The sequence below is a fragment of the Alligator mississippiensis genome, chromosome 9 (genome assembly GCF_030867095.1).
Source record: "Alligator mississippiensis isolate rAllMis1 chromosome 9, rAllMis1, whole genome shotgun sequence".
Taxonomy (NCBI): domain Eukaryota; kingdom Metazoa; phylum Chordata; order Crocodylia; family Alligatoridae; genus Alligator; species Alligator mississippiensis.
Genome location: NC_081832.1, coordinates 1,720,733 through 1,733,671, shown reverse-complemented (window position 1 = coordinate 1,733,671; position 12,939 = coordinate 1,720,733). Strand labels below are relative to the sequence as shown.

Sequence of the window (12,939 nt, the reverse complement as noted above, 5' to 3'; positions counted from 1 at the left end):
CTGCTTCCGCACCCGCCTCCCGTTGCCATGGCGGCTGGCTGTGTTCCTGGGTTGCTAGGACACACGACGCCCTGGAGAGGGACCAGCCTGACGGGGGTGCCTGGAGCTGCGGAGCGGGAGGCGGTACCCGGAGGCCTGGGGGAGCCCTAGGGAGGTGTCCCGGGTCCCCCGTGCCCCAGTGGGTCATGGTCTCCCAGGGGGCCGTGCCCCCCACTCCCAGCCCCGACAGGTCGTGCGTGCTGTAACCTGCCCTATCCATAGGGCCCGGTCCATTCCTCCGCCTCCTGCGGCCGAGTGGTGATGGCTGCTCTGGGCCTGAGCACCCTGACCCCAAAAGTGGTGAAGGAGCAGGAGAAGACAGTAAGTCCCCTCCAGGCCGCGTCCAACCAGGCTCTGGGGGCATGGGGGAGCATGCAGAGCCCAGGTGCAGTTGCAGTTTGGATGGAGCACGCGCCAGGCACACTGGTGCCCTCTCCTTGACAGACAGGCTGAGAGCCAGAGCCCGACCTGGGGCTCTGTGCAAGGCCAGGGGCAACCCAGGGTGGGCGCACGCGGGTGTTTGCAGAGAGGCTGTGGCTCTGCCTCTGAAGCAGCAACGTCCTGCTTTCCCGGGACGCTGCATTCAGGATTACAGCAAGTGGCAGCGGGTGGAAGCAAAGAAGAAGGTGTCTCTGCCCTCCATCGCCTCGCCGGACAGGAGAAAGGAAGTGAGCTCTGCCTGCTCCCAGAGAGGCAGGCAGCCAGGTCAGTCTAGCTCCTGCCCCCTACGCCCTGTGGCATATCACTGCCCATCTGCACCGCTCCGGCAGCTCAGGTGCAGTTTTCTGTGGGGGGCACCTGGGCACAGAGCAGCCGTGCAGCCCCCCAAAGCCGGCGCCTCTACCCCATTCCCCATCTGGGAAAGCAAAGCCCAGAGGAGCTGCAGCTAGCAGGGCACAGAGTGCCTCACACCTGGATCTTCAGCTCCCACCGCAGGCATTCCCTAAACTCCCTGGATGGCATCCGTGAGGCCTGCACCCTTCAGGTAAGGCATTAAAACCAGGCAGAAATGTCAGTGAGGGGCATCTTCTGTTTTACCAGCCCAGTTCGGTGTCAGATCAGCCTCGCCGGCAAAGTCGGCCTCTCTTCGGAAGCAGAGATTTGCTCCAAAGAAGACGTCGGCCAAGGACACGGAGCTCGCAAGAAGCCTGGACAATATCAAAATCTTTACGGTACATGAAGGAAGTCTTCAGGGCTGCACCCACCTGCATACAGCGAGCTGGGCCTGTCCTCGTGGAGGAGAAAAACTGGTTGCCTGATTCATTTGTAGTCAGGCATAAGCCGTGCATGTGCAGAAGACACAGGAGGTTGTTCTGCCTTCCCAGGCACTGGGGTGGCCTCAGTCGACCAGCACACCGGGGCACTAGGTCCAGGTGGAAAGGGATGTAGTTGCATGGGGAAGGTCCAGTGGAGATCCCCAAGCATGACCGGAGGTTTGGGATGTGCAGCCTCCGGGCAGAGTAGAAGGAACTGGGCTTATTTAGTCTGGGAAAGAGGAAATGGGTGGTGTGGACATACGTGTCCCAGTACAGAAAGGAGCATTGTTAGGGGAGCAATGGTTTTCCCCGGCCCCAGGAGGTGGATGAGAAGAAACCAGCTTCACCTGCAGCGAAGATGACTCAGGTTGGGCTGCAGGGAAGGAGTTAGCACTGCAGTGGTCGTATCGGAGCCTCCTTCCCTGGAGGTTAGAGAAGTCCCACAGGGAAGGGTGGGTGTATGACCTGGCCCCCCGCAGGCAGCGGGCCAGGGGAGTCCTGCCAAGGGGAACCGCTGGCCCACCGATCTGGAAGCACGAGCTGATCTCACGTCGGCTTTTGCTCAGGCAAGCGATGGCCCAGCAACAAAGCAAGGAGGAATCAGGCCCAAAGCCCTTTGAGGAGCAGGAGGACGAAAGCAGTGATAAAGCAGTTGGCCACTGAGGAAAGGGGGAGCAGGGGGAGTTGTATGGCTGGAGGGCTGGCATGAAAACCAAGCAAGGCCCATCTCCGGGGTAGGGCTACGGGCACCGGGAGGGGGGATGTTGCAGCGTAGGAAGCTCGGCAAGCGGGTACGTGCCTTCCGTCCGGCTTTCTTCCAGAGACTGACCAGGTCGCAGAGGACATCCTTGGACAAGCTGAAGCAGCACGGCGCCTTCCTGGCAGAGACCAATGAGCGCCTGGTCCAGGAGGTGCAGCAGGCTGAGGATAGCGCCGTCAAGCAAGTCCGAGAGCTGCTGCAGCAGTACGAAGTCTTCGGGGTGAGGCTGGCGGGTGCCCGGCGGGGTCCGCTCAGCTCCCCCAACCCATGCCCAAAGAGGTCCAAGCTGCTGCATGACCCGTGATGTGGCTCAGGCCTCACCCCGCGCATCTCCAGCGGTCCGGGGGGGTCTGCGCTCAGGAGATCCTCAGCAGCTTGTATGCCATGGCACTGTGGAGCTCCACAATTCAGGGGGAGCTCCACCCTGCCATTAGCTGGGGCAATGCAGCCCGTGGCGAGGGGGTGCCCAGAGTCCTGCAGAGAGGCCCGGGCAGGCGGCAACGCGGCTCCTCTCTCTCTAGACGATGGTGACGACCCTTCAGGACTCCAGCCAGCACCAGCTGGGCGCAGCGGCAGTGGAGCTGCACGAGGCAGAGAAAACCATGGAGAACAACCTGGCAAGTAAGGATGGACGCATCACCCCGAGCTGGCATGAGATGCCTGCCATCCTTGCCTCCTTGTGTCATTGCCTCCAGGCATCACAACTGCCTGGGTTTCACATCAGCATCCTTCAAGCTTTGCACAGGGAGACAGCCTCTTTCTCTGTCCACCCCGGTGACCCCTGCATAGGGAAGGGCCTTGCTCCGGGCAACAAACATTGCCTTGGCTCCCCTGAGCGGGCAGCGCCCGCAGAGAGGGGCTTGGGGCTCAGCTTGCCCTTCCCGTGTCTCTGTCAGAGCTGCAGCAGGAGCTGGCTCGGGTGAACAGGAAGGTGCACGCGCTGCAGGATGAGCTGGGCGTGCTGCGAACATACATGGACAAGGAGTACCCCGCCAAGGCCATCCAGATAGACCAGCTGCTGCGCGACATCCAGAGCCTGAAGGAGGAGCAGCAGGTGAGGGGTCCTCTCCTTCCTGACCGAGGGCTAGAGAGCAAGGTCCTGAGTTGCTCATGTGCCTTCTGCTCTCTGGTTCCTTGCCCCCGACCCGGGCGATTCCCAGGATGAAACAGATGAGCTGGAAGAGATGGCAAGAAGTGTCTTGGGGGGCCTGAGCAAGAAGATGCAGGAGGAGCAGGAGCAGATCATCCGGGCTGTGATCGAGGTGAGGGGATCGTGACCATCTTTCAGGTGCACGATGATCAGTGGAAGGACCTGGGCGGGTCCTACCCACTATGGCACCAGGGGGGTGCGAGCTGTGCCCAGCAGCAGTGCGGTAGTGCAGATGCCCGTGCACTGCTGCCCTGTGGCTGTCTTGGATTTTCTGCACCTATTCCAGCACAGCCAGGGGCTGGGATTGCCCGCCACTGTTTCTGTCCCCTCACCTGGGGGGGGGTTCCCTGTGTGTGCAGGAAATGCTGTCTCCCTACAAGGACGGCCTGCAGCAGATGTCCGCCAACAACCGGGTGCTGCAGAAAGAAGTGCAAATGCAGAAGGAGGTGAGGAGGAGGGTGGGGGGCAGCAGGCTTGGCAGGTCTGATCCCCTGCGGTGCAGGGTCCTGCACTGCAACGGCTCTCTTGCACTGGGACCGGGGATGAAGGGGGGAGTGTGCGGGGGGCACCAAGCAGCCCAGCAGCTGGTCTCCCTCATGCCATCCTCCAGATAATCAAGGAGCTGCAGGAAGACATCATGGAGCTGCAGCGCGGCATCCAGAGGCTGCGCTGGGACCTCAGGGACCCCCGAGAGGTGATCTTCGCTGACGTCCTGCTCCGCAAGCCCAGGTAAGTCCTCGCACCCACATCCTCAGCCAGGCCAGGCGCCGTCGCCCATCCTGACACCCTTGTCCGTGATTGCACCTGGTTCGCTCTCTGCATGGGGGCTCTGGGGGTTGCTTCCCATCCCGGCTGCTCTGGCACCGTGTGTGACTAAACTCGGCCTCCCAGCACCGTCGTCCCGGCTCTAAGCATCATCCCATGGAAACCCAGTGATGGTCCAGGCACCTGCCGTGGAAGCGGGGTGTCCGGCCTCATGGTCCTAGCGCAGAAGAGGAAGTGCTGGCCGCGGCTCTGATACTGATTTCCTGTCCGCCTGGTCCAGCCACGGCCCTTCTCCGTGCCTCCACTTCCCCGGCCTGCGAAATGGAGGGGACTCTTTTGATGTCACTAAAGAGGCAAGGGCTCACTGAGCCTTTTCCCCGTCTCCTGTGTCACACCACAGCCAAGTCCTATGTTCTGCATCTTGTTTTGCTGCTGGGAAAGTGAAGCCACAGAGCAGGCAATGACGCCACGTTTGGGTGGGCTGTTTAACACCCCCCTCCCCACACACACACACACACACACACACACACACACACGACTAGGTGGAGAAGATCATCAGCATGCTTCCTGCTGGGTAACAGCGGTCTCCAAGGCAGGCGTTGCACCCTTCCAGCCCCCGTCCATCCACCGGAGCCTGGTTGCTTTCAGCCCCGAGTGTTGGAGAATCCCCGCGCCCATCTAAAACACCACGGCTGGTTGATGTTGGCCAGCAGGTATGGGAAGCAAGCTGGATATCCTCGCTGGCACATCCATGTGCAGAAGGCCCTGCCGGCCCATTCGCAGGGGTACCGGGCTCTTGTCTCAGGAACAAACCGAAAGGCTGTGCCAGGCCGTTGGCTGCAGACATAGAGAGGGAGGCAATCAACCCACCCTGCAACCCACCCATCCCTACCCGAGGGCGGCTGGGACGCTGTGGACACCAGATGGCAGTCCACAGCCCGCCGGAGAGCCGCGGCATCCAGCGGAAATGCTGTCGCCTTAAAATAGAAGCGTGATGGAAGAGCGCCAGGGGACTTGCAGCTGCCTCCAGCCGTTGTGTGTTAGTGCTTTGAGCCGGGAGGGCGGGGGATAAGTCAGGGCACTATTTGGCCTAAACACTGAAGGGGTTTGAACACCAGAGAGTGTAAAACTGGCAGTCATGCACATGAAATGAGTGTGCAGCTCTCGGCCCCGTTTGCACGCTGGTTTACAGCCACTATGTGTGCGGACACGCTGCGAAGGAGACGGACCTGCCCATAGCGGCTCCGCTGAGGCAGCTCAGGCCTGCGGATCCCCTCTGTTTTGGATAGAGAGCTCCCCCCGGGGACCTGCACGGACCCCCAGAGGCAGAGCCGACAAGCGGGCCCAGGTCTCCTGTCTCCCGGCCCTGCGGCCGCTGTTTGTCCAGGTGTGGGGGGGAGAGCGCTAAAGGCATGATCCAAAGCAGAAGGAACGCCTGGAACATGTCAGAAGCTGGCGGGAGCTGAAGGCCCTTGTGATGTATTACTGGGACTTACTTTTTTTTTTCCAAATAAAAAAAAGGATAAAAGGGGTATTAATTAGTCCTGACAGCTGGGGGGGAGGGGGTGGGGGGCAGGGTTACTGTGCGCAGCTGGAAAAAGGGTTAAAAATAGAAGGGGGAGCAAGTGGAAAGTTTCTGCAACCTCCCAAGGCGGGCAGAGGTGATGGCCCAGCCCTGACGGCCTTGGGAGACTCGCCGGAGCCGCCCCTGCCATCTCGTTGACGATGACCCCCGGGATGTTTCCCACTGACCCCCTCACACGCTTCACATGACTTCCCCGGCTCTTTCTGCCTTTTTAATTAGCTCGTTGGTTTTCCAGAGGCCAGCCCCGGGGAGGTTGGATTTGGCCCCAGAAGCAGCTGTGAGAGGAGGGGAACTCGGGGCGCGGGGAGGGGGATGCCCCACGTCCGCCCGGCCGGGCAGAGCACAAACTGCCCGTGGGGCAGAAGCAGAGCTGGGGGGCAGGAGGCAGGGGGTCCCCTCCCCTTCTGCATTTGTATTCAAATTGCCAAAACAGAGCCCCTTCACGCCTCTCCTCATGCGCCCCGTTCCCTGCCTCGGCCTTGCAGGGTGGTCCAAGCCAGAGTCCGGGAGGCAGGAGAGGAAGGGCTTGTTCCTGCCTCTGCCACTGACTTGCTGCATGCCATTTGGCAAGTCACCCGACTCTTGATTTCCCACAGTGCGCGATGTGCCTGGGAGCTGGAGCTGGGCTTGTGCCCTGAGCCACAGCCTTATGCCCTTGCTGTGCCCGGCTTTGCTCCTGACAGCTGTCTCCTCTCTGCTCAGGTGCCTGCCGGACGAGGAGGTCGTGCTCAACGTCCCACTGGAGGGGGAGGAGGAAGTCGCCTTCTAGTCCCAGACGCTGGGTAAGCAGCTCACGCCTCTGCTGCTGGGCCAGGTCTCCCTACCCTGTGGATGAGGGCCCGCCACCCCTCCCAGCATCTCTCCTTTGTGCAGGCTCTTCAGCTCCACCAGAGGAGATATTCAGGCATGAAACGACTCGTCACTGTGGCTCGCGTGCTTCCCTTGTCCTTCCGGTACCTCCCCATCAGCTGCCAACACCCTGTCCCCCCCGGGGTCTCCCGCTTTCAAGGCTCCATGGAAACCTGTGCATTTCCAGGCAGGGTCCTGCCACCCATGTCAGTATTCAGTCTCTGCACCTTCCTCCGATGCCCGCCCTGCTCTTGAGGGACTCTGATGGCATTCAGCCTGGGAGAGGGGCCAGTTGATGGGAAACTCTGCTGTGTTCCCAATGCAGCTCTCAGTCTAGATGGTGAAATAAAGATGAAGCCTCTTAATGTGGACACTCCTTTTTGCCCCGTTTGAATAACCGTGCGCACGTCGGGGCTCTGCTGGAGCCCCCAAGGAGGGGGATCGCTGTGAATTTGAGCCGCCCTCGTGCCAGGAGTCACCCCCCTTTGACCCAGCTGTAACGGGCACCAGGTCATGCAGCCGCCTCTGACCCCGCCAGCCTGGAAGCGATGCCAGCCGCGTCGCCCCGGCTGTAGGCACTGGCTGCTGCAACCGCACTCGCCTGTTTGGCTCCAGGTGACCTGGGACTTGGGTTTTTAGCCTGGTTTATTTCTCAGACATCAGGAAGCCTTTGATAGCATCTATCAAGGCACTTATGAAGGTGGGTGAACGTGCCCCCGGTGCAGGTCCTAGGGGGTGCAGAGTTGGAGGGCCGTGGAGGGGAAAGCCCAGTATGCGTTCGGATGGACCTGCGGCAGGGCACAGGGGGTTTCGCACATCAGCATCCGTCTTCTTCCCACCTGGAGACTCCCAGGTGTGCAAGCAGAAAGCCCAGGGCAGGGACCAGGGGTGTTGGGCCCAGCGGGGCAGATCCAGGATTCAGCAAAGCGGGGTGCGACCTTGCCCGCCCCCTTCTCCCCTCCCTGCAGCTGCAAGCTTCGGGGCCTCTCCTGCCCAGCGGCGGGGGCTGAGCTCAGCCTGCTGGCCCTGCTCCACTGGAGCCAACACAGGGCTGCGGCGGGCACCTTGGCACGGGGGGCTGCCGGGCACCGGAGCTGCCCCGCGTCCAGGAATGGGGCAGGGGCTTTCTGGGGGCGGCGGAGGGCGCAGCCCGGTGTCCCCGGGGGTCTCAGCTGCGGGCGCGGGGGGGGGGTGTCCGGCTCCGCCCTGCGAGGGGGGCCGGGACCGCCTGGGGGCTCCGCCTCCCCGCCCGGGCTTTAAAGCCCGGCTCAGGGTGGGGGCGCAGGCAGAGCGGAGCCGTCGGGCCGGCAGCTCCCGGGGCAGGTAACCCGACGCCGCTGTCCTGCATTATTGAGCTACGGGCTCGGGTTACTGGAGCCTGGAGCTGCCCGGGGCAGCGGGGCTGGATGCGGGCAGGGCTGGGCACCCCGGGAAGAGGGGCTCCCCTCCAGCCCGAGCCCCCGGCCCTGCCTGCCTTGCAGAGCATGACACTGAACACGCAGCACAGCAGCAAGAGCCCGGTGCGGCGCCGGGCCAGCACCCCGGTGCCCCTGTGCCACCGATCCCGGAGCCCCCCGGAGCGGCCGGAGCCCCCCAGCACCCAGCCCGGGCATGCCCGGTGGCCCCAGCCCGGGGACAAGGGCTTGGCGTGGCGCAGCAACTGGTCCTCGGACTCAGCCGGCTCCTGGGAGTCGCTGTACCGCGTGGTGCTGCTGGGGGACCCCGGCGTGGGCAAGACCAGCCTGGTCAACCTCTTCGCTGGTGTCCCGGAGAGAGATGTACCCGAGCCGCTGGGAGGTGGGTCCCCGCCGAGGCGAGCAAGGGCTGGGGGTGGCCGGTGGAGGGAGGGGGGACACGGCACTTGCCCCCGGAGAGCTTGAGACTTCAGGGGATCGGCTCCAGTTCAGTTCGGTTGTGGGGGGAGGCTGCACCCCACCCAGCTGCGGCCTCCCGGGCCCCAGACCCAGGATGACCTGGCAGGGAGGGAGCTGCCAGCTGTGCCGGGGGGGTCGCGGGGCTCAGGGCACCAGGTCTTTCCAGCCAGGCCCCTGTCCCGGTGCAGGGCACTGACCCGCTGGCTGGCTCATTGCAGAGGACACGTACGAGCGCACCCTGTCCGTGGATGATGAGGAGACCACGCTGCTGGTGATGGACACCTGGGAGCCAGCACCACGGGTAGGGGCTGGATGGGGCCCAGAGGGGTGGGAAGGCACGTCTGGCTCCGCGGGACCTCGACACCAGTTCCCCCAGGCGCTCGGCTCCTGAGCTGGGGTGCGGGCGAGGTCTTCCCCTGCCTGCTGGGTGCTCCTGCAGCCGCGAGCTCTGCTGATACCCAGGGCAGTGAGCAGCTCGGGCCTTCTCAGCGTGGGTCCTATCACCCCGAGGCAGCTTGCTCTGGTCCGGGAGCCCAGTCCTGGCACCCGAGATGCACAGGCAGCTGCGGGGGGCTCATCCCAGCCCAGGGCCATAACTCGCAGCTGGTGCGTTGCAGAGGAGATAGTGTCAAGCTCCCCCCAGCAGTCGTGGGGCTTGCCCAGAGCAGGGCACGCCATGCACAGACAAGGCCATGCGGGTGCAAGTCCAGCCTGGCAGGGAGGGAGGCTGCATGGTACAGTCCCTGTACAATAAAATCTGGGGGAGGTGTCTCCATCCCCATCTTGCATGTCCACGCTTTGCATGGGGGACCTGCCTAAGCAGGGCGTGGGTGATAGACCAGCCAACTTGCCTCAGCCTGCGGTGACGCCCCCCTTCCCCTTCCCCTTCCCCTGCGCAGGCCCAGGATGAGGAGAACCGGTCCCACAACTGCTGCCTGCAGGTGGGGAATGCCTACATCATCGTCTACTCCGTCACGGACCGGGGCAGCTTCGAGAGTGCCTCCGAGCTGCGGATCCAGCTGCGCCGCACCCGGCAGTCTGAGAACATCCCCATCATCCTGGTGGGCAACAAAACGGACCTGGTGCGGCGCCGAGAAGTCTCCGTGGAAGGTGAGTGAGCCAGGGGCCGGGTCCTGGGGGCTTCTGGCCTGGTGTCTGCTGTGCCAAGGCTCTGGAGGGGGCTGTGCTGCCAGTCTTCCCTCCCGCAGCCGCTCTGTCCCGCTAGCATGAGTGCCCCTCCACCCACACCCACCCCACGGGCTGTGCCGACAGCCCCCCGCTTGCCCCACTGATCTGGGGCTGCCCCGTGGTCGTTGCAGAGGGCCGGGCCTGCGCCGTGGTCTTCGACTGCAAGTTCATCGAGACGTCGGCCGCGCTGCAGCACAACGTGGCTGAGCTCTTTGAGGGTGTCGTGCGCCAGCTCCGTCTACGCCGCGACGGCTCGGAGGCCGGAGACCAGTGCCGTGCCACTCCCGCACGCCAGGAGAGCCTCACCAAGAGGGCCCGGCGCTTCCTCGGCCGCCTGGTCGCCAGGAAGGTGGCATTGAAAGCCCGCTCCAAGTCCTGCCATGACCTGGCCGTGCTCTGAGACCCGCAGCCAGGTGGCCGAGCACGCTCCTGCAGCCGTGTGCATGGGGCCTGGCAGACTCTCACTGTGTGCCCTGCCCTGGTCTGGCTGCAGCCACAACAGGGGATGGAGCCACCTCCCCTCGGCGGCAGCCTTGGAAGCTGTAAGGCCCTGCCAGAGGAGCCCCTGTCCCGCTCCCCTGGGCAGAGCAGCCCCAAGTTGCTCACCTGCAGCCCTACAGGACGAGGCGTGGAGCCCAGGCGTGTACCTCTGCAAGGAGGAGGCCCCCCAGGAGAGGGCAGGGACCACCAGGAGGATGTGAAAGCACTGGGGTTAAATGTGGCACTCTGTGGCAGAAACTGGGGGCAGCACGATGGCCCTGAGTGTTGCAGCTGGCACGAAGCATGGTGCTGGTGGGCACTCAAAGGAGGCCTTGATCTAGGCTGCGATGGCACCTTGTGGGACAGGGCATCTCCAGGGACATATTCACTTCAGTGCTGGCATGGGGGAAGAGGAGGATGCTTTGAGGACTGTTGTGGGGTGGGGCCTGGCCCGTGGGGGGACAACATTCCTCAGAGCCGGTGCCCTGGTCCTGCCAGCGGGGACTCGGACTTTTGTACCAGCCTCGCTCTTTTGTGCACTGTTTCTACAACTGGGTTTTCCCGCTGTCTTTTGTATGAGCGCGACGATGCCCCTGAGCCCCGCAGAATAAACTGAACCCAGAGCGATGCTGGTCTCCTGGTGCTCTCTGCTATCCTGCCTGCCCTGCAACGGCAGGGTGCAGGGAGCATGGAAATAGCAGCACAAAAGCCCTGAGGGTGCGAGAAGGGGATGACCTGTAGGGCCTTGCAGCTACCAGGCTTGTGAAGGCTTCTTAGGGTGTTTCTGCAGCGTGCACCAGCCTTATTGCATGATTTGCACAGTAAAAGGTGCCCAGATAGGGGCTGGGGCTACCTCTGCCCCATGCCCCGTGCATGGGTTCATGGTCTCTTCCAGGCTGCGCAGTCGGGGACCGGGACCTGCAGGAAGCTCTGCTCTGCATGCCAGGGTGCAGCATGGACGCTGTTGTGGCACCTAGGAGCCCTGGTTATGGGCCAGGGCGCGCTGCGCTTGGGGCTGTATGAATGGAGGGCAAGAAGCCCCTGCCCCAAGGAGCCGACAGTCTGGGTGTCAGATGAGACACGCAGGTGGGTACAGGGCGATGGGGGCAGCATGAGCAATGCTCCAGTGTCTGAGAGCTGGGGCCTTTGCAAGCACTGGGATGGGGAAGAGAGGCCTGGGCTGGTGGGCGAGCTGTGGGGGGCTCCCTGCAGTGTGGGGGGGAACCTGGGAGATGTGATGGGGTAACTCAGGCTGGCTGTGCAGAGGAGCTAAGTCCCACCCAGACTCCAGCTCCTCCGGGGTGTGTGGGGTGCATCTAGGGGTCTGCCCACCCGGGACCAGATGGTGAACAGGCCTGGGAGGTTGGCTCTGGCCCCTGAGTGGGGGCTCTGGGAGCCAGGGCTCCTTCCCCTCCAGGCAGAGAAGGGCAGGTCTGGCCCAGGTGCTGGGAGCATCTGGGGGTCGTTAGCAGTGGCCATGCTCGTCCAGGACAGCTGGGAGCAGCAGGGCTTGTGAGATCTGGAGCTCCCAGTCCTGGGGCTGCATGAAAATGGTTGAGTTTCTAGGAGAGGCTAAAGAGAGCTGCAGCAGCAGCACTGGGGAGCGCACCCCATAGCTGGGGCTGCCGGAGGGGAGATGAGGTGAGCAGGGGAGTGCACCGTGGGGCAGGGGAAGGAGGAGCAGGTGTGTGGAGGAAGGGAAGGAGCTGCCAGCTGCTCATTGCACCCGGGAGGGAGACCTGGGCCCTGGGGGGTCTCTGGGGTGCTCAGCTGGGGAGGAATGGCTGGGGTGCGGCCCAGAGCTGAGCCAAAGGGGCAGCTTGCAGGGATGATCAGCTCCACCTTGTACCCTCTTGCCGGGATCTGTGCACAGGGGAGATCACACTGCCCCAAGAGCTCCCCACGCCCTGCCGCAGAGGTCTACTTGGTTTAGGTCTTGGTCCCAGCTCCAGTCCTTGGCACCTTGCATCTTGGCCTCATCTCTTGGTCCCATGTGGAGTTGCCCGGGGCCTGCTGAGACCCCCCTCTCGGGTGGGCTTCCACCCTCCCTGCCCAAGAGGGTGCCGAGGCTGCCCGTCCTGCCCTCCCCAGCAGCCTGCCCGGGAGCTCCCGCACTCCGCTGCCTCCCCAAGAATGGCCAGAACGCGGCCAGGGAGGCTCTGCACTTCATCCGCAGGCCCGCGATGCGTCATGCTGCCAGGTGTTTATATTGCACCCCTCGCTAGAGACGTGTGGCTCTGCAGGACGCAGCACTGGGCGCTGCAGCTGCCAGGGCCCCAGAGAGCTCCGGGCTTCCCTGCTCCCGCGGCCCAGGGGAGCTCTGCTCGCAGTGCCATGCTTGAGAGTTGCACGGTGGAACACCCCTCCCGCTTGCTCAGCATGTGCCCAAGTCATGGGGCCGCTGGGGCAGGACAGTGCGCAGAGGGGAGACACGGGGACCAGCCTGCCGGGGCCCCAGGTAGTGGTAGCAAGGCGCCTTGTTCCACAGGCCAGCGAGGCTTTGCATCCTCCCAGCCAGCACCTCTGGGGGTGGACGGGCCCACGGCCAGCTCCAGGACAGGCTGGAGGAGTCTGTGCTATGGAGAAGAGCCATGGGGCCTGGTGGCTGGTGTTTAATTTAGCCTGCGCTGCTGGAGGAATGTGGAAGCTGCTTTGAGGGGCCTTGCTCGGAAGCCCTGGGCCTGTGCCAGGGCCACTTGGCTGTCCACTCCCTCCGCGGGGCAGGTCAGGAGTTTCCACTGGCCTTTGCGTCTTCAGCGCCAGGGCTGGGGCAGGGGGCAGGAATGCAGTGATCTCATGGCGGGGAAGCAACGGAGACGTCTTTTCTCCCTGCTCCATGGAAGCTGCATCTGCTGGGGAGGAGGCAGAGAGACACTGCAGTGCCCAGCTCTCCCATGCTGGCATCATGGAAGGCAAGCTGAGATGAGGACAGCACCTGCCTTGTCCATCACCCAGCAATGGATGCTCAGAGGGTTTGGCTCGGGCTCCCAGCC

At 63.5% G+C, this 12,939-nt stretch overlaps 2 protein-coding genes across 3 annotated transcripts; both read left to right on the top strand.

The window, feature by feature from the left end:
* The first annotated feature begins 12 nt into the window (after positions 1-12).
* On the top strand, positions 13-6,775 carry C9H20orf96 (chromosome 9 C20orf96 homolog). Of its 2 annotated transcripts, XM_059713140.1 has the most exons (12): positions 13-123; positions 262-360; positions 627-744; positions 1,081-1,211; positions 2,117-2,275; positions 2,577-2,676; positions 2,952-3,109; positions 3,216-3,317; positions 3,565-3,651; positions 3,816-3,934; positions 6,258-6,337; positions 6,429-6,775. In XM_059713140.1, exons 1-11 carry the CDS (start codon positions 28-30, stop codon positions 6,322-6,324), a joined length of 1,236 nt encoding a protein of 411 aa, XP_059569123.1. In that variant the 5' UTR covers positions 13-27; the 3' UTR covers positions 6,325-6,337; positions 6,429-6,775. The 2 variants fall into 2 exon arrangements, with proteins under 2 accessions (XP_059569123.1, XP_059569122.1); XM_059713139.1 differs by having other exon boundaries at positions 6,258-6,775.
* Positions 6,776-7,683: 908 nt separating this feature from the next.
* REM1 (RRAD and GEM like GTPase 1) lies at positions 7,684-10,573 on the top strand. Its single transcript, XM_019487829.2, has 4 exons — positions 7,684-8,201; positions 8,497-8,579; positions 9,178-9,388; positions 9,598-10,573. The coding sequence occupies exons 1-4, from the start codon at positions 7,811-7,813 to the stop codon at positions 9,864-9,866; spliced, it is 954 nt and encodes a 317-aa protein (XP_019343374.1). The 5' UTR covers positions 7,684-7,810; the 3' UTR covers positions 9,867-10,573.
* Positions 10,574-12,939: the final 2,366 nt, after the last annotated feature.